Source organism: Oncorhynchus masou, chromosome 23, assembly GCF_036934945.1.
Source record: "Oncorhynchus masou masou isolate Uvic2021 chromosome 23, UVic_Omas_1.1, whole genome shotgun sequence".
Taxonomy (NCBI): Eukaryota; Metazoa; Chordata; class Actinopteri; order Salmoniformes; family Salmonidae; genus Oncorhynchus; species Oncorhynchus masou.
The window spans coordinates 9,117,599-9,134,543 of NC_088234.1; the positions used below are offsets into that span (position 1 = coordinate 9,117,599).

The window sequence follows — 16,945 nt, forward strand, 5'->3', positions numbered from 1 at the left end:
TATTGTAGATATAGTAGATACATTGTAGACATATTGTAGATATATTGTAGATATATTGTAGATATATAGTAGATATATTGTATATATATTGTAGACATATTGCAGATATATTGTAGATATATTGTAGATATATTGTAGACATATTGTAGATATGTTGTAGACATATTGTAAAATACAAATATATTGTAAACATATTGAAGATATATTGTAGACATATTGTAGACATATTGTAGATATATTGTTGACATATTGTAGACATATTGTAGATATGTTGTAGACATATTGTAAAAGACAAATATATTGTAAACATATAGTAGATATATTGTAGATATATTGTAGACATATTGTAGATATATTGTAGATATATTGTAGATATATTGTAGACATATTGCAGATATATTGTAGATATATTGTAGATATAGTAGACATATTGGAGATATAGTAGATACATTGTAGACATATTGTAGATATAGTAGATACATTGTAGACATATTGAAGATATATTGTAGATATATTGTAGATATATTGTAGATATATTGTAGACATATTACAGATATATTGTAGATATATTGTAGATATAGTAGACATATTGGAGATATAGTAGATACATTGTAGACATATTGTAGATATAGTAGATACATTGTAGACATATTGAAGATATATTGTAGATATATTGTAGATATATTGTAGATATATTGTAGACATATTACAGATATATTGTAGACATATTGTAGATATAGTAGATACATTGTAGACATATTGTAGATATATTGTAGATATATTGTAGATATATAGTAGATATATTGTAGATATATTGTAGACATATTGCAGATATATTGTAGATATATTGTAGACATATTGTAGATATTGTCATGTCTTGTTATGTCTGTTCCTGTCCTTTCTCTTCACTCTGTCTCTCTCTGCTGGTCTTTTTAGGTTACCTTCTCTGTCTCTCATTCTTCAGCTGTTCTACATCTCCCCTAACTAGCTCATTCACTCTTTCACACCTGTTCTCTCTTCCCCCTCTGATTAGGTCTCTATTTCTCTCTCTGTTCCTGCTACTTTCAGTGTCTGATTCTTGTTTGTGTTTTTGATGCCAGAAGCAAGCTGTCGTCGCGTTTGCTTCCACCTTGTCCTATCCTGTCGGAGTCTGCCTGGCAGGTGCATCCTGCATTATACTAACGTTCTTTTTGTTCTATTGACTACGTTGGAAGAGGATTTATGCCATTCCTGTTTTTTCATTAAAGAACTCTGTTTTCTGTTAAAACCGCTTTTGGGTCTTCACTCAAGTACATAACAGAAGAATCAGACCAAGAATGGACCCAGCGGCTCCGGACCCTTTTCACTCCGCCGTCGAGATCCAGGGAGCGATGCTAGGCAGACACGAGGAGGAATTGTCTGCTGCTCGACATGCCGTTGAGACCCTGGCCGTCCAAGTCTCCGACCTCACAAGACAGGTTCACCAACTCCACCTCGATCCACCGCCCACTTCCAGGGTTTCCGAGTCTCCGGAGCCCAGGATCAACAACCCGCCGTGTTACTCTGGGGAGCCCACTGAGTGCCGCTCATTCCTCACTCAGTGTGATGTGGTGTTCTCTCTCCAGCCCAACACTTACTCCAGGAGCGCAGCCCGCATCGCCTACGTCATTTCTCTCCTTACCGGACGGGCGCGTGAGTGGGGCACGGCAGTCTGGGAGGCGAGGGCTGAGTGTATTAACCAGTATCAAGACTTTAAGGAGGAGATGATACGGGTTTTTGACCGTTCTGTTTTTGGGGAGGAGGCTTCCAGGGCCCTGTCTTCCCTATGTCAGGGGAATCGATCCATAACGGATTATTCTATTGAGTTTCGCACTCTCGCTGCCTCAAGTGACTGGAACGAGCCGGCTTTGCTCGCTCGTTTTCTGGAGGGTCTCCTCGTCGAGGTTAAGGACGAGATCCTCTCCCGGGAGGTTCCTTCCAGTCTGGACTCCTTAATAGCTCTCGCTATTCGCATAGAGCGACGGTTTGATCTTCGTCGCCGAGCTCGTGGAAAGGAGCTCGCGTTCTCCGTTGCTCCCCTCTCCACATCACTGCCACCTGCCGCATCACTGCCACCCTCCTCCGCCGGCTCGGATGCTGAGCCTATGCAGCTGGGGGTATCCGCATCTCGGCCAAGGAGAAGGAACGGAGAATCACCAATCGCCTCTGTCTCTACTGCGGCTCCGCTGGTCATTTTGTCACCTCATGTCCAGTAAAAGCCAGAGCTCATCAGTAAGAGGAGGGCTACTGGTGAGCGCAACTACTCAGGCCTCTCCTTCTGGATCACGCACTACTTTTCCGGTCCATCTCCGCTGGCCCGGGTCATCTGCTTCCTGCAGTGCCTTGATAGACTCTGGGGCGGAGGGCTGTTTTATGGACGAGACCTGGGCTCGGGAACATGACATTCCTCTCAGACAGTTAGGGAGCCCACGGCCTTGTTCGCTTTAGATGGTAGTTCTCTCCCCAAGATTCAGCGTGAGACGCTGCCTTTAACCCTCACTGTCTCTGGTAATCATAGCGAAACCATTTCTTTTTTAATTTTTCGTTCACCTTTTACACCTGTTGTTTTGGGTCATCCCTGGCTAGTGCGCCATAACCCTTCTATTAATTGGTCTAGTAATACTATCCTATCCTGGAATGTTTCTTGTCATGTGACCTGTTTAATGTCTGCTATCCCTCCTGTTTCCTCTGTCTCTTCTTCACAGGAGGAGCCTGGCGATTTGACAGGGGTGCCGGAGGAGTATCACGATCTGCGCACGGTGTTCAGTCGTTCCAAGGCCACTTCTCTCCCTCCACACCGGTCGTATGACTGTAGTATTGATCTCCTTCCGGGAACTACTCCCCCGGGGTAGATTATACTCTCTGTCGGCTCCCGAACGTAAGGCTCTCGAGGATTATTTGTCGGTTTCGCTCGACGCCGGTACCATAGTCTCCTCCTCCTCTCCCGCCGGAGCGGGGTTTTTTTTTGTTCAGAAGAAGGACGGGTCCCTGCGCCCATGCGTGGATTATCGAGGGCTGAATGACATAACAGTTAAGAATCGTTATCCGCTTCCTCTTATGTCTTCAGCCTTCGAGATCCTGCAGGGAGCCAGGTTTTTCACCAAATTGGACCTTCGTAACGCCTACCATCTCGTGCGCATCAGGGAGGGGGACGAGTGGAAGACGGCGTTTAACACTCCGTTAGGGCACTTTGAATACCGGGTTCTTCCTTTCGGCCTCGTTAACGCTCCAGCTGTCTTTCAGGCACTAGTTAACGACGTCCTGAGAGACATGCTGAACATTTTTGTTTTCGTTTACATGGACGATATCCTGATTTTTTCACCGTCTCTCTCGATTCATGTTCAGCACGTGCGACGCGTCCTCCAGCGCCTTTTGGAGAACTGTCTTTATGTGAAGGCTGAGAAGTGCATTTTTCATGCCGCCTCTGTCCCTTTTCTCGGTTCCGTTATTTCCGCTGAGGGCATTAAGATGGATCCCGCTAAGGTCCAGGCTGTCATTGATTGGCCCGTTCCTAAGTCACGCGTCGAGCTGCAGCGCTTTCTGGGCTTCGCTAATTTCTATCGTCGTTTCATCCGTAATTTCGGTCAGGTGGCAGCTCCCCTCACAGCCCTTACTTCTGTTAAGACGTGCTTTAAGTGGTCCGTTTCCGCCCAGGAGCTTTTGATCTTCTTAAGAATCGTTTTACATCCGCTCCTATTCTTGTTACACCTGACATCTCTAGACAGTTTGTTGTTGAGGTTGACGCGTCAGAGGTGGGCGTGGGAGCCATTCTTTCTCAGCGCTCTCTCTCTGACGGCAAGGTCCATCCTTGCGCGTTTTCTCTCATCGCTTATCGCCGTCAGAACGTAACTATGATGTTGGTAATCGCGAACTGCTCGCCATCCGCTTAGCCCTAGGCGAATGGCGACAGTGGTTGGAGGGGGCGACCGTTCCTTTTGTCGTTTGGACTGACCATAGGAACCTTGAGTACATCCGTTCAGCCAAACGACTTAATGCGCGTCAGGCTCGTTGGGCTCTGTTTTTCGCTCGTTTCGAGTTTGTTATTTCTTATCGTCCGGGCTCAAAAACACCAAGCCTGATGCTTTATCTCGTCTCTTCAGTTCTTCTGAGGTCTCCACCGACCCCGAGGGGATTCTCCCTGACGGGCGTGTTGTCGGGTTGACTGTCTGGGGAATTGAGAGGCAGGTAAAGCAAGCACTCGCTCACACTCCGTCGCCGCGAGCTTGTCCTAGGAACCTTCTGTTCGTTCCCGTTCCTACTCGTCCGGCCGTTCTTCAGTGGGCCCACTCTGCCAAGTTAGCCGGCCACCCCGGCGTTCGGGGTACGCTCGCTTCCATTCGCCAGCGTTTCTGGTGGCCCACTCGGGAACGTGACGCGCGTCGATTTGTCGCCGCTTGTTCGGTCTGCGCGCAGACTAAATCTGGGAACTCTCCTCCTGCCGGCCGTCTCAGACCGCTTCCCATTCCCTCTCGACCGTGGTCTCACATCGCTTTAGATTTTATCACCGGACTGCCTTCATCAGCGGGGAAGACAGTTATTCTTACGGTTGTCGATAGATTCTCTAAGGCGGCTCATTTCATTCCTCTCGATAAGCTCCCTTCTGCTAAGGAGACGGCTCAGATCATTATCGAGAATGTTTTCCGAATTCATGGCCTTCCGTCTGACGTCGTTTCCGACAGAGGCCCGCAGTTCACGTCTCAATTTTGGAGGGAGTTTTGCCGTTTGATTGGGGCTTCCGTCAGTCTCTCGTCCGGCTTTCATCCCCAGTCTAACGGTCAAGCCGAACGGGCCAATCAGACTGTTGGTCGCATTTACGCAGTCTTTCTTTTCGTAACCCTGCGTCTTGGTCAGAACAGCTCCCCTGGGCAGAGTACGCCCACAACTCGCTTCCCTCGTCTGCTACCGGTCTATCCCCTTTTCAGTGTAGCCTCGGGTACCAGCCTCCGCTGTTCTCATCTCAGCTCGCCGAGTCCTGCGTCCCCTCCGCTCAGGCTTTTGTCCAGCGTTGCGAGCGCACCTGGAAGGGGGTCAGGTCGGCACTTTGCCGTAATAGGGCGCAGACTGTGAGGGCCGCTAATAAGCGTAGGACCAAGAGTCCTAGATATTGTTGCGGTCAGAGAGTATGGCTCTCCACTCAGAACCTTCCCCTTAAGACAGCTTCTCGCAAGTTGGCCCCGCGGTTCATTGGTCCGTTCCGTATTTCTCAGGTCATTAATCCTGTCGCAGTGCGACTTCTTCTCCCGCTATCTTCGTCGCGTTCACCCGGTCTTCCATGTCTCCTGTGTTAAGCCCGTTCTTCGCGCCCCCGCTCGTCCTTCCCCCCCATCCTTGTCGAGGGCGCACCCATCTACAGGGTTCGTAAGATTTTGGACATGCGCCCTCGGGGCCGTGGTCATCAGTACCTAGTGGATTGGGAGGGGTACGGTCCTGAGGAGAGGAGTTGGGTTCCCTCTCGGGACGTGCTGGACCGTTCGCTGATCGATGATTTCCTCCGTTGCCGCCAGGTTTCCTCCTCGAGTGCGCCAGGAGGCGCTCGGTGAGTGGGGGGTACTGTCATGTCTTGTTATGTCTGTTCCTGTCCTTTCTCTTCACTCTGTCTCTCTCTGCTGGTCTTTTTAGGTTACCTTCTCTGTCTCTCATTCTTCAGCTGTTCTACATCTCCCCTAACTAGCTCATTCACTCTTTCACACCTGTTCTCTCTTCCCCCTCTGATTAGGTCTCTATTTCTCTCTCTGTTCCTGCTACTTTCAGTGTCTGATTCTTGTTTGTGTTTTTGATGCCAGAAGCAAGCTGTCGTCGCGTTTGCTTCCACCTTGTCCTATCCTGTCGGAGTCTGCCTGGCAGGTGCATCCTGCATTATACTAACGTTCTTTTTGTTCTATTGACTACGTTGGAAGAGGATTTATGCCATTCCTGTTTTTTCATTAAAGAACTCTGTTTTCTGTTAAAACCGCTTTTGGGTCTTCACTCAAGTACATAACAGATATGTTGTAGACATATTGTAAAATACAAATATATTGTAAACATATAGTAGATATATTGTAGATATATTGTAGATATATTGTAGACATATTACAGATATATTGTAGACATATTGTAGATATAGTAGATACATTGTAGACATATTGTAGATATATTGTAGATATATTGTAGATATATAGTAGATATATTGTAGATATATTGTAGACATATTGCAGATATATTGTAGATATATTGTAGACATATTGTAGATATGTTGTAGACATATTGTAAAATACAAATATATTGTAAACATATTGAAGATATATTGTAGACATATTGTAGATATATTGTTGACATATTGTAGACATATTGTAGATATGTTGTAGACATATTGTAAAAGACAAATATATTGTAAACATATAGTAGATATATTGTAGATATATTGTAGACATATTGTAGATATATTGTAGACATATTGTAGACATATTGTTGATATATTAGATATATTGTAGACATATTGTAGATGTATTGTAGACATATTGTAGATATATTGTAGATATTGTAGACATATGGTAGATATAGTAGATATATTGTAGACATATTGTAGATAGAGTAGATATAGTAGATATAGTAGATCTATTGTAGACATAATGTAGATATATTGTTAGACATATTGTAGATATAGTAGATATATTGTAGACATATTATAGATATATTGTAGACATATTGTAGACATATTGTAGATATATTGTAGACATATTGTAGACAAATTGTAGACATATTGTAGATATATTGTAGATATATTGTAGACATATTGTAGATATATTGGAGACATATTGTAGATATATTGTAGATATATTGTAGACATATTGTAGATATATTGGAGACATATTGTAGATATATTGCAGATATTTTGTAGACATATTGTAGACATATTGTAGATGTATTGTAGACATATTGTAGATATATTGTAGATATAGTAGATATATTGTAGATATAGTAGATATATTGTAGATCTAGTAGATACATTGTAGATATATTGTAGATATATTGTAGACATATTGTAGACATATTGTAGATGTATTGTAGACATATTGTCGATATGTTGTAGACATATTGTAAAAGACAAATATATTGTAAACATATAGTAGATATATTGTAGATATATTGTAGACATATTGTAGATATATTGTAGATATATTGTAGATATATTGTAGACATATTATAGATATATTGTAGATATATTGTAGACATATTGTAGACATATTGTAGATATATTGTAGACATATTGTAGACATATTGTAGACATATTGTAGATATATTGTAGATATATTGTAGACATATTGTAGATATATTGGAGACATATTGTAGATATATTGTAGATATATTGTAGACATATTGTAGATATATTGGAGACATATTGTAGATATATTGCAGATATATTGTAGACATATTGTAGATGTATTGTAGACATATTGTAGATATATTGTAGATATAGTAGATATATTGTAGATATAGTAGATATATTGTAGATCTAGTAGATACATTGTAGATATATTGTAGACATATTGTAGACATATTGTAGATGTATTGTAGACATATTGTAGATATATTGTAGATATATTGGAGACATATTGTAGATATATTGTAGACATATTGTAGACATATTGTAGATATATTGTAGATATATTGGAGACATATTGTAGATATATTGGAGACATATTGTAGATATATTGTAGATATAGTAGATATATTGTAAGAGACGGACATCATGTAAGAAGCAGTTTTGTACCTGTAGAACAAACTTCTGGTCGACGTAGCGTTTGGCCATGGAGGGCTGGAAGTCTGGGCTCTCCAGAAAACGCAGAAAGAACTCGTACACCAGCTGAGAACACACACACACACACACACACACACACAAGACACACACACACACACACACACACACACACACAAGACAGAGGTAGAGATGAAATTGTAATGCAGATACAAACAGGTTAGGTCTCTGACGGCCCGCTTCACTTTTGTTGCTAAAAACAATGAGATTCCTGGCTACTTTGAAACACGGTGCTGTGTGTGTTTGTGTGCATGTGTACCTGTAGGTGTGGCCAGGAGGCCTCTAGAGTGGGTTCATCCTCCTCCGGGTCAAACTCTGGGTTCTCACTGGGAGGTAACGTCCTGAAGATATTCACTGATATCTGAGGGAGGGAGGGAGGGGGAGGGAGGGAGGGAGGGAGGGAGGGAGGGAGGGGGAGGGAGGGAGGGAGGGAGGGAGGGAGGGAGGGAGGAGGGAGGGAGGGAGGATAGCAGAGGAGACGAGACAACGAGCAGGAGGGAGGGAAAGTGGGGGAAGAATAAGAGAATAGAAAAGATCCAGCTTTCTACTCTTCCTCTCCTCCCTCTTCCTCCCTCTATAGTTCCTCTCTTTCACCCATCTCTCCATCCCTCCTACCGACACTCTGTCCAAGATACATCCCTCCTCTCATTTGTATCCAACCGTTTCTCTCTACCTCTCCGCAATCCCCTCTCTCATTTCCTCTCTCTACCTCTCTGCTATCCCTCCCTCTCTCATTTCCTCTCTCTACCTCTCTGCTATCCCTCCCTCTCTCTACCTCTCTGCTATCTCTCCCTCTCTCATTAACTCTCTACCTCTCTGCTATCTCTCGCTCTCATTTCCTCCCTACCTCTGCTATCTCTCTCTCTCATTTCCTCTCTGCTATCCCTCCCTCTCTCTGCCTCTCTGCTATCTCTCCCTCTCTCATTTCCTGTCTACCGCTCTGCTCTCTCTCTCTCTCATTTCCTCTCTACCTCTCTCTCATTTCCTCTCTACCTCTCTCTCATTTCCTCTATACCTCTCTCTCATTTCCCCTCTACCTCTCTCTCATTTCCTCTCTACCTCTCTCTCATTTCCTCTCTACCTCTCTTTCATTTCCCCTCTACCTCTCTCTCATTTCCTCTCTACCTCTCTCTCATTTCCCCTCTACCTCTCTCTCATTTCCTCTCTACCTCTCTCTCATTTCCTCTCTACCTCTCTCTCATTTCCTCTACCTCTCTCTCATTTCCCCTCTACCTCTCTCTCATTTCCTCTCTACCTCTCTCTCATTTCCCCTCTACCTTTCTCTCATTTCCTCTCTACCTCTCTCTCATTTCCCCTCTACCTCTCTCTCATTTCCTCTCTACCTATCTCTCATTTCCTCTCTACCTCTCTCTCATTTCCCCTCTACCTCTCTCTCATTTCCTCTCTACCTCTCTCTCATTTCCCCTCTACCTCTCTCTCATTTCCTCTCTACCTATCTCTCATTTCCTCTCTACCTCTCTCTCATTTCCTCTCTACCTCTCTCTCATTTCCTGTCTACCGCTCTGCTCTCTCTCTCTCATTTCCTCTCTACCTCACTCTCATTTCCCCTCTACCTCTCTCTCATTTCCCCTCTACCTCTCTCATTTCCCCTCTACCTCTCTCTCATTTCCTCTCTACCTCTCTCTCATTTCCTGTCTACCGCTCTGCTCTCTCTCTCTCATTTCCTCTCTACCTCTCTCTCATTCCCCCTCTACCTCTCTCTCATTTCCCCTCTACCTCTCTCTCATTTCCTCTCTACCTCTCTCTCATTTCCTGTCTACCGCTCTGCTCTCTCTCTCTCATTTCCTCTCTACCTCTCTCTCATTTCCCCTCTACCTCTCTCTCATTTCCCCTCTACCTCTCTCTCATTTCCTCTCTACCTCTCTCTCATTTCCTGTCTACCGCTCTGCTCTCTCTCTCTCATTTCCTCTCTACCTCTCTCTCATTTCCCCTCTACCTCTCTCTCATTTCCCCTCTACCTCTCTCTCATTTCCCCTCTACCTCTCTCTCATTTCCCCTCTACCTCTCTCTCATTTCCTCTCTACCTCTCTCTCATTTCCTGTCTACTGCTCTGCTCTCTCTCTCTCATTTCCCCTCTACCTCTCTCATTTCCCCTCTACCTCTCTCTCATTTCCCCTCTACCTCTCTCTCATTTCCTCTCTACCTATCTCTCATTTCCTCTCTACCTCTCATTTCCTCTCTACCTCTCTCTCATTTCCTGTCTACCGCTCTGCTCTCTCTCTCTCATTTCCTCTCTACCTCACTCTCATTTCCCCTCTACCTCTCTCTCATTTCCCCTCTACCTCTCTCTCATTTCCTCTCTACCTCTCTCTCATTTCCTGTCTACCGCTCTGCTCTCTCTCTCTCATTTCCTCTCTACCTCTCTCTCATTCCCCCTCTACCTCTCTCTCATTTCCCCTCTACCTCTCTCTCATTTCCCCTCTACCTCTCTCTCATTTCCTCTCTACCTCTCTCTCATTTCCTGTCTACCGCTCTGCTCTCTCTCTCTCATTTCCTCTCTACCTCTCTCTCATTTCCCCTCTACCTCTCTCTCATTTCCCCTCTACCTCTCTCTCATTTCCTCTCTACCTCTCTCTCATTTCCTGTCTACCGCTCTGCTCTCTCTCTCATTTCCTCTCTACCTCTCTCTCATTTCCCCTCTACCTCTCTCTCATTTCCCCTCTACCTCTCTCTCATTTCCCCTCTACCTCTCTCTCATTTCCCCTCTACCTCTCTCTCATTTCCTCTCTACCTCTCTCTCATTTCCTGTCTACTGCTCTGCTCTCTCTCTCTCATTTCCCCTCTACCTCTCTCTCATTTCCCCTCTACCTCTCTCTCATTTCCCCTCTACCTCTCTCTCATTTCCTCTCTACCGCTCTGCTTTCTCTCTCTCCTCCACTCTTACTCTTTTATAATTTAATGTTAATCCAGCTGTGTCCCAAATGGCACCGTCTTCACAATATAGTGTGCTAATAGACCGGTCTCCCTCCATCTTTCCCACCCTCCTCTCATCCCTCCATCTCTCTCCTCTCACCCTCACTCTCCCCTCTCTCCCTCCCTCCTCCTCTCCTCTCTTCTACACTCCTCTCTCTCCCTCTCTCCGTTCACTCCCTCCTTCCCTCCTCATCTCCCCCTCTCCTCTCTCTTCCCATCTCCCCTCCCTCTCTCTCTCCTCCTCTCCTCTCTCACCCCCTCTCCCCTCCTCTCCTCTCTCTTCCTATCTCCCCCTCCCTCTCTCCCTCCTCCTCTCCTATCTCACCCCTCTCCTCTCTCTTCTCCCTCCCTCTCTTTCCCCTCCCACCCTCCCCCTCTCCTTTCTCACCATCTTAATAGCCTCTGGGTAGAGTGGCTCTATCAGAACTCCTCTGCTGGTTGCAACAGACTCCACCAGCTCGTTGAGCGCAGCTCGTTTGATCTCCTTCCCCTTGAGGTCGGCCACACAGTCCAGGAAGTCAAAGAGGACACAGCACTGCTGCAGCTTCTTACAGAACAGGTTATGGAGCTCTGCCACTGGGGCATCTGGAGGAGGGACGGAGCGACGGATGGAGAGAGGGATGGAGAGACGGATGGAGAGAGGGATGGAGAGAGGGATGGAGAGAGGGAAGGAGAGAGGGATGGCGAGTGGGATGGAGAAAAGGATGGAGAGAGGGAAGGAGAGAGGAAGGAGAGAGGGATGGAGAGAGGGATGGAGAGAGGGATGGAGAGTGGGATGGAGAGAAGGATGGAGAGAGGGAAGGAGAGAGGGATGGAGAGACGGATGGAGAGAAGGATGGAGAGAGGGGTGGAGAGACGGAAGGAGAGAGGGATGGAGAGATGGAAGGAGAGAGGGATGGAGAGTGAGAGGGAGAGGTTAAACAGTCAAAACAATTTCAACCAACAGGCTGCACTTCTTGATGACATCAAGGTAATCACAGCAAGGTAATCACAGCAAGGTAATCACATCAAGGTTATCACATCAAGGTAATCACAGCAAGGTAATCACAGCAAGGTAATCACAGTGAGGTAATTACAACAAGGTAATCACTCAAGGTAATCACAGTGAGGTAATTACAACAAGGTAATCACAGCAAGGTAATCACAGCAATGTAATTGCAACAAGATAATCACAGCAAGGTAATCACAGTGAGGTAATTACAACAAGGTTATCACATCAAGATAATCACACCAAGGTAATCACAGCAAGGTAATCACAGCGAGGTAATTACATCAAGGTAATCACAGCAAGGTAATCACATCAAGGTAATCACAGTGAGGTAATTACAACAAGGTAATCACATCAAGGTAATCACATCAAGGTAATCACATCAAGGTAATACTCCTTTGTGAGAGCTAAATGTCCAAAGTCTATGTTAAAAGTTCAGTACATATTTCTCCCTCTGCACCTCTACAACCCTCTCCTCATCCCTCTCATCCCTCTCATCCCTCTCACCCCTCCTAACCTCTCCTTCCCTCTCACCCCTCCTTCCCTCCTTCCCTCTCACCCCTCCAGAGAGAGGGAGAGACAGAGGAAAGAGAGGACAGAGATAAGTGAGAGAGAGGAGAGAGAGAGAGAGAGGTGTATATAGGGTTAAAGGATGACATAATCTCTGTTGCTCCTCTGTCTCTCGCTCTCTTTCCCCCTCTCCCTACATCCCTCTGGGTACCTCCCTCCCTCCCCCTCTCTCCTTCTCTCTGTAGCTTTCTAAATGAGATGAGCAACTACTGCTCTCGTCTTTAAATAACACCTATTATGTTTTAGCTCTCTGTGTGTGTGTGTGTGTGTGTGTGTGTGTGTGTGTGTGTGTGTGTGTGTGTGTGTGTGTGTGTGTGTGTGTGTGTGTGTGTGTGTGTGTGTGTGTGTGTGTGTGTGTGTGTGTGTGTGGGTTGTGTGACGATTAGCCGCTATATTTTAGCTGCCGCCCTCCTCCTCTCTCTGTCTCTCTCTCTCTCTGTCTCTCTCTCTCTGTCTCTGTCTCTCTCTGTCTCTGTCTCTCTGTCTCTCTGTCTCTGTCTCTGTCTCTCTCTCTCTCTCTGTCTCTGTCTCTGTCTCTCTCTGTCTCTGTCTCTGTCTCTGTCTCTCTCTCTCTGTCTGAGAGAGAGAGACAGAGAGAGAGAGAGAGAGAGAGAGAGAGAGAGAGAGAGACAGAGAGAGAGAGGAAAAGGGAGATAGACAAGATATAGAATGAATCAGTAACATGTTTATTTTTTTTCCATTGCTCACACAACAATGTCACTGTACTGCGCTCTCTCCTCTCTCTCTCCTCTCCTCTCTTCTCTCTCCTCTCTCTTCCTCTCTCCTCTCTCTCCCTCTCCTCCCTTCTCTCTCTCCTCTCCTCTCTTCTCTCTCCTCTCTTCTCTCTCGTCTCTCCTCTTTCCTCTCTCTTCCTCTCTCCTCTCTCTTCCTCTCCCTTCCTCTCTCCTCTCCTCTCTTCTCTCTCCTCTCCTCTCTTCTCTCTCCTCTCTCTTCCTCTCCCTTCTCCTCTCCTCTCCTCTCTTCTCTCTCCTCTCTTCTCTCTCTCCTCCTCTCTCCTAACTCTTCCTCTCTCCTCTCCCTTCCTCTCTCCTCTCCTCTCCTCTCTCTCTCTCCTCTCTTCTCTCTCTCCTCTCTTCCTTTCCACTCTTCCTCTCCTCTCATCACCCTTCCCTCTCTCCATTCCTACAGCTGTAAATGTAGATTATCTCCCTTCTTCATTTTCTTCCCTCTTCTTTGCTCTCATCACCTCTCTCTACCTTTCTCTCCCTATATGTCTCTCCCTCACTCTCTCCCTCCTCTTTCCCCCTCTTCCTCTCTCTCTTTCTCTCCCTCTCTCTCTCTGTCCTCCCCCCACCCCCCATATTGATCAGGAGAGGATTCTGCATCTTATGTAACTCTATACCTCTCCAGCTGGCCTCTCCCTTACATACAGACACACACACACACACACATATTACACTAATGCACACAGACACACACACTATTGAGGGGTTCTAGTTTAAACTGCGATAATAGATCATATATGTCTATTGTGGAGTTCTAGGCTATAAAAGATAAATAAGCTTCTATTGTGAGATGTAATTGACCACATAAGATCACGGCAAAGGGCTATTTAAAGAGTGTCTCACACACACACCCACACACATCCTATCTCTGTGGTTATGATGTTTTTCAGGACATCATTGATGCCTCAGTTTTTACTGATTTTAAGGTCCCCTACTCCCCCACACCTCTCTCTCTCTCTCTGTCTCTCTCTCTCTCCCTTTCTTTCTCGACCTCCATTTCTCTCTCTTTAACTATGTCTCCCTCTCTCTCTTCCTCTCTCTTTCTCTCCCTTTCTTTCTGGACCTCCATTTCTCTCTCTTTAACTATGTCTCCCTCTCTCTCTTCCTCTCTCTTTCTCTCCCTTTCTTTCTCGACCTCCATTTCTCTCTCTTTAACTATGTCTCCCTCTCTCTCTTCCTCTCTCTTTCTCTCCCTTTCTTTCTGGACCTCCATTTCTCTCTCTTTAACTATGTCTCCCTCTCTCTCTTCCTCTCTCTTTCTCTCCCTTTCTTTCTGGACCTCCATTTCTCTCTCTTTAACTATGTCTCCCTCTCTCTCTTCCTCTCTCTTTCTCTCCCTTTCTTTCTCGACCTCCATTTCTCTCTCTTTAACTATGTCTCCCTCTCTCTCTTCCTCTCTCTTTCTCTCCCTTTCTTTCTGGACCTCCATTTCTCTCTCTTTAACTATGTCTCCCTCTCTCTCTTCCTCTCTCTTTCTCTCCCTTTCTTTCTCGACCTCCATTTCTCTCTCTTTAACTATGTCTCCCTCTCTCTCTTCCTCTCTCTTTCTCTCCCTTTCTTTCTGGACCTCCATTTCTCTCTCTTTAACTATGTCTCCCTCTCTCTCTTCCTCTCTCTTTCTCTCCCTTTCTTTCTGGACCTCCATTTCTCTCTCTTTAACTATGTCTCCCTCTCTCTCTTCCTCTCTCTTTCTCTCCCTTTCTTTCTCGACCTCCATTTCTCTCTCTTTAACTATGTCTCCCTCTCTCTCTTCCTCTCTCTTTCTCTCCCTTTCTTTCTGGACCTCCATTTCTCTCTCTTTAACTATGTCTCCCTCTCTCTCTTCCTCTCTCTTTCTCTCCCTTTCTTTCTCGACCTCCATTTCTCTCTCTTTAACTATGTCTCCCTCTCTCTCTTCCTCTCTCTTTCTCTCCCTTTCTTTCTGGACCTCCATTTCTCTCTCTTTAACTATGTCTCCCTCTCTCTCTTCCTCTCTCTTTCTCTCCCTTTCTTTCTGGACCTCCATTTCTCTCTCTTTAACTATGTCTCCCTCTCTCTCTTCCTCTCTCTTTCTCTCCCTTTCTTTCTCGACCTCCATTTCTCTCTCTTTAACTATGTCTCCCTCTCTCTCTTCCTCTCTCTTTCTCTCCCTTTCTTTCTGGACCTCCATTTCTCTCTCTTTAACTATGTCTCCCTCTCTCTCTTCCTCTCTCTTTCTCTCTTTCACAGGACAAACTTTCTTTTCTATCTTAGGGAGCAAATCTACTACACACACACTACACTCACACACACACACACACACTACACTCACACACTACACACTCACACACTACACTCACACACACACACACACACTACACTCACACACTACACACTCACACACTACACTCACACACTACACTCACACACACCCCCAAGTAGGTAGACTGCCTTATGCCTCTAGATTCTACCGGGTGGTCTATGCCCATAAACTGTGTCGTGTTTGCATTTCACTTCTCAAATTGTACTTTCATTGTTTGCTGTATTCAGTTTGATTAGAACAGATTCAGATTTGAGTAGATTCAAAATTATTCTGATAATCAAAGTGATTCTAATTAGAATTGATTCAGAGTGAATTTTGATTCAGCAAAAGGAATATGTGTTTATAATGTTGTAAGGTTCTACATTACAGGGGAACCATATTCCCTATGTAGTGCACTACTTTCGATTAGGGCCATAGGGCTCTGGTCAAAAGTAGTGTCCTACATAGGGAATAGGGTGCCAGGGTAGGGTGCCTTTTTGTAGCTGCCCTCTAGATAGACAATATGTTTGTCTCAACTTCCTGGTTAAATACAGATCAAATAGTACATCATAAAACTATGAGAGGAGGAGAGGGGAGAGGAGATGAGGAGAGAGAAGAAGAGGAGAGATGAGAGGAGGAGAGATGAGAGGAGGAGAGGGGAGAGGAAGAGAGAAGAGGAGAGAGGAGAGGAAGAGAGGGAAGAGGAGAGGAGGATAGGAGAGTAGAAAGGAGAGGAAGAGAGTGGAGAGGAGAGGGTAGGAGATAAGAGGAGAGAAGGAGACGGGAGAGGAAGAGATGGGAGAGTAGGAGAGAGGAGAGGAGAGGAGGGAAGATGAAGAGAGGGGGAGGAAGAGAGAGGAGAGGAGAGGAGAGGAGAGGAGAGGAGAGGAGAGGAGAGGAGAGGAGAGGAGAGGAGAGGAGAGGAGAGGAGAGGAGAGGAGAGGAGAGAATCTAGCCTGTGGGTGAAAATGTGACCTTAGCATCGTTAGCATGTTAGCTAAAGCATGGAGACCCATGACCAGAGAGGGAGGCTGATGCTGTAGCCCCAGGGGAGGACATCAAAGCTGGGCAGGAGCGCAAGGCTAACAGCCAGTCTGAGGGAGACGTGGAGCTCTAGAGGACGAATGTTTCTAGTACTGCATTATTCTAAATCCAATGGTATTGTTATTATAATATGGAGCCTGTAGTCACAAAGCGTCTCGGATTAGGAGACCTGATCTGGGACCAGGTTCCCTTTATTCATTATTATCTCAAAGACAAAACTCATCCTAGATCAGCACTCCTCTCTGGGTTTTACCTACAGGGATGTTTTAGACTCTAAATAAATTGAGATTCTTATAATAATGATAGTTGTATGTTATTATTCTATCGTGCTTAATATGAGAACTACAACTAGAACTACACCTACAACAACACCTAGAACTACAACTACAACTAGAACTACACCTACAACAACACCTAGAACTACAACTACACCTATAACTACAACTATAACTACATCTAGAACTACACCTACAACAACATCTAGAACTACACCTACAACAACACCTAGAACTACAACTACAACTAGAACTACACCTACAACAACACCTAGAACTACAACTACAACTATAACTACACCTACAACAACA

The 16,945-nt window shown here is 45.3% G+C and overlaps 1 protein-coding gene across 1 annotated transcript in view; it reads right to left on the reverse strand.

Moving 5' to 3' along the window:
• Positions 1 to 16,945, reverse strand: part of ppp2r5b (protein phosphatase 2, regulatory subunit B', beta) — a 47,135-nt gene that overhangs the window by 27,060 nt on the left and 3,130 nt on the right. The window contains exons 2-4 of the mRNA XM_064931056.1: positions 11,139 to 11,335; positions 8,076 to 8,177; positions 7,772 to 7,864 (exon numbers count right to left, since the gene is read on the reverse strand). Coding sequence (XP_064787128.1) covers positions 7,772 to 7,864; positions 8,076 to 8,177; positions 11,139 to 11,335 — 392 coding nt within the window. The remainder of the gene's footprint in view (positions 1 to 7,771; positions 7,865 to 8,075; positions 8,178 to 11,138; positions 11,336 to 16,945) is intronic.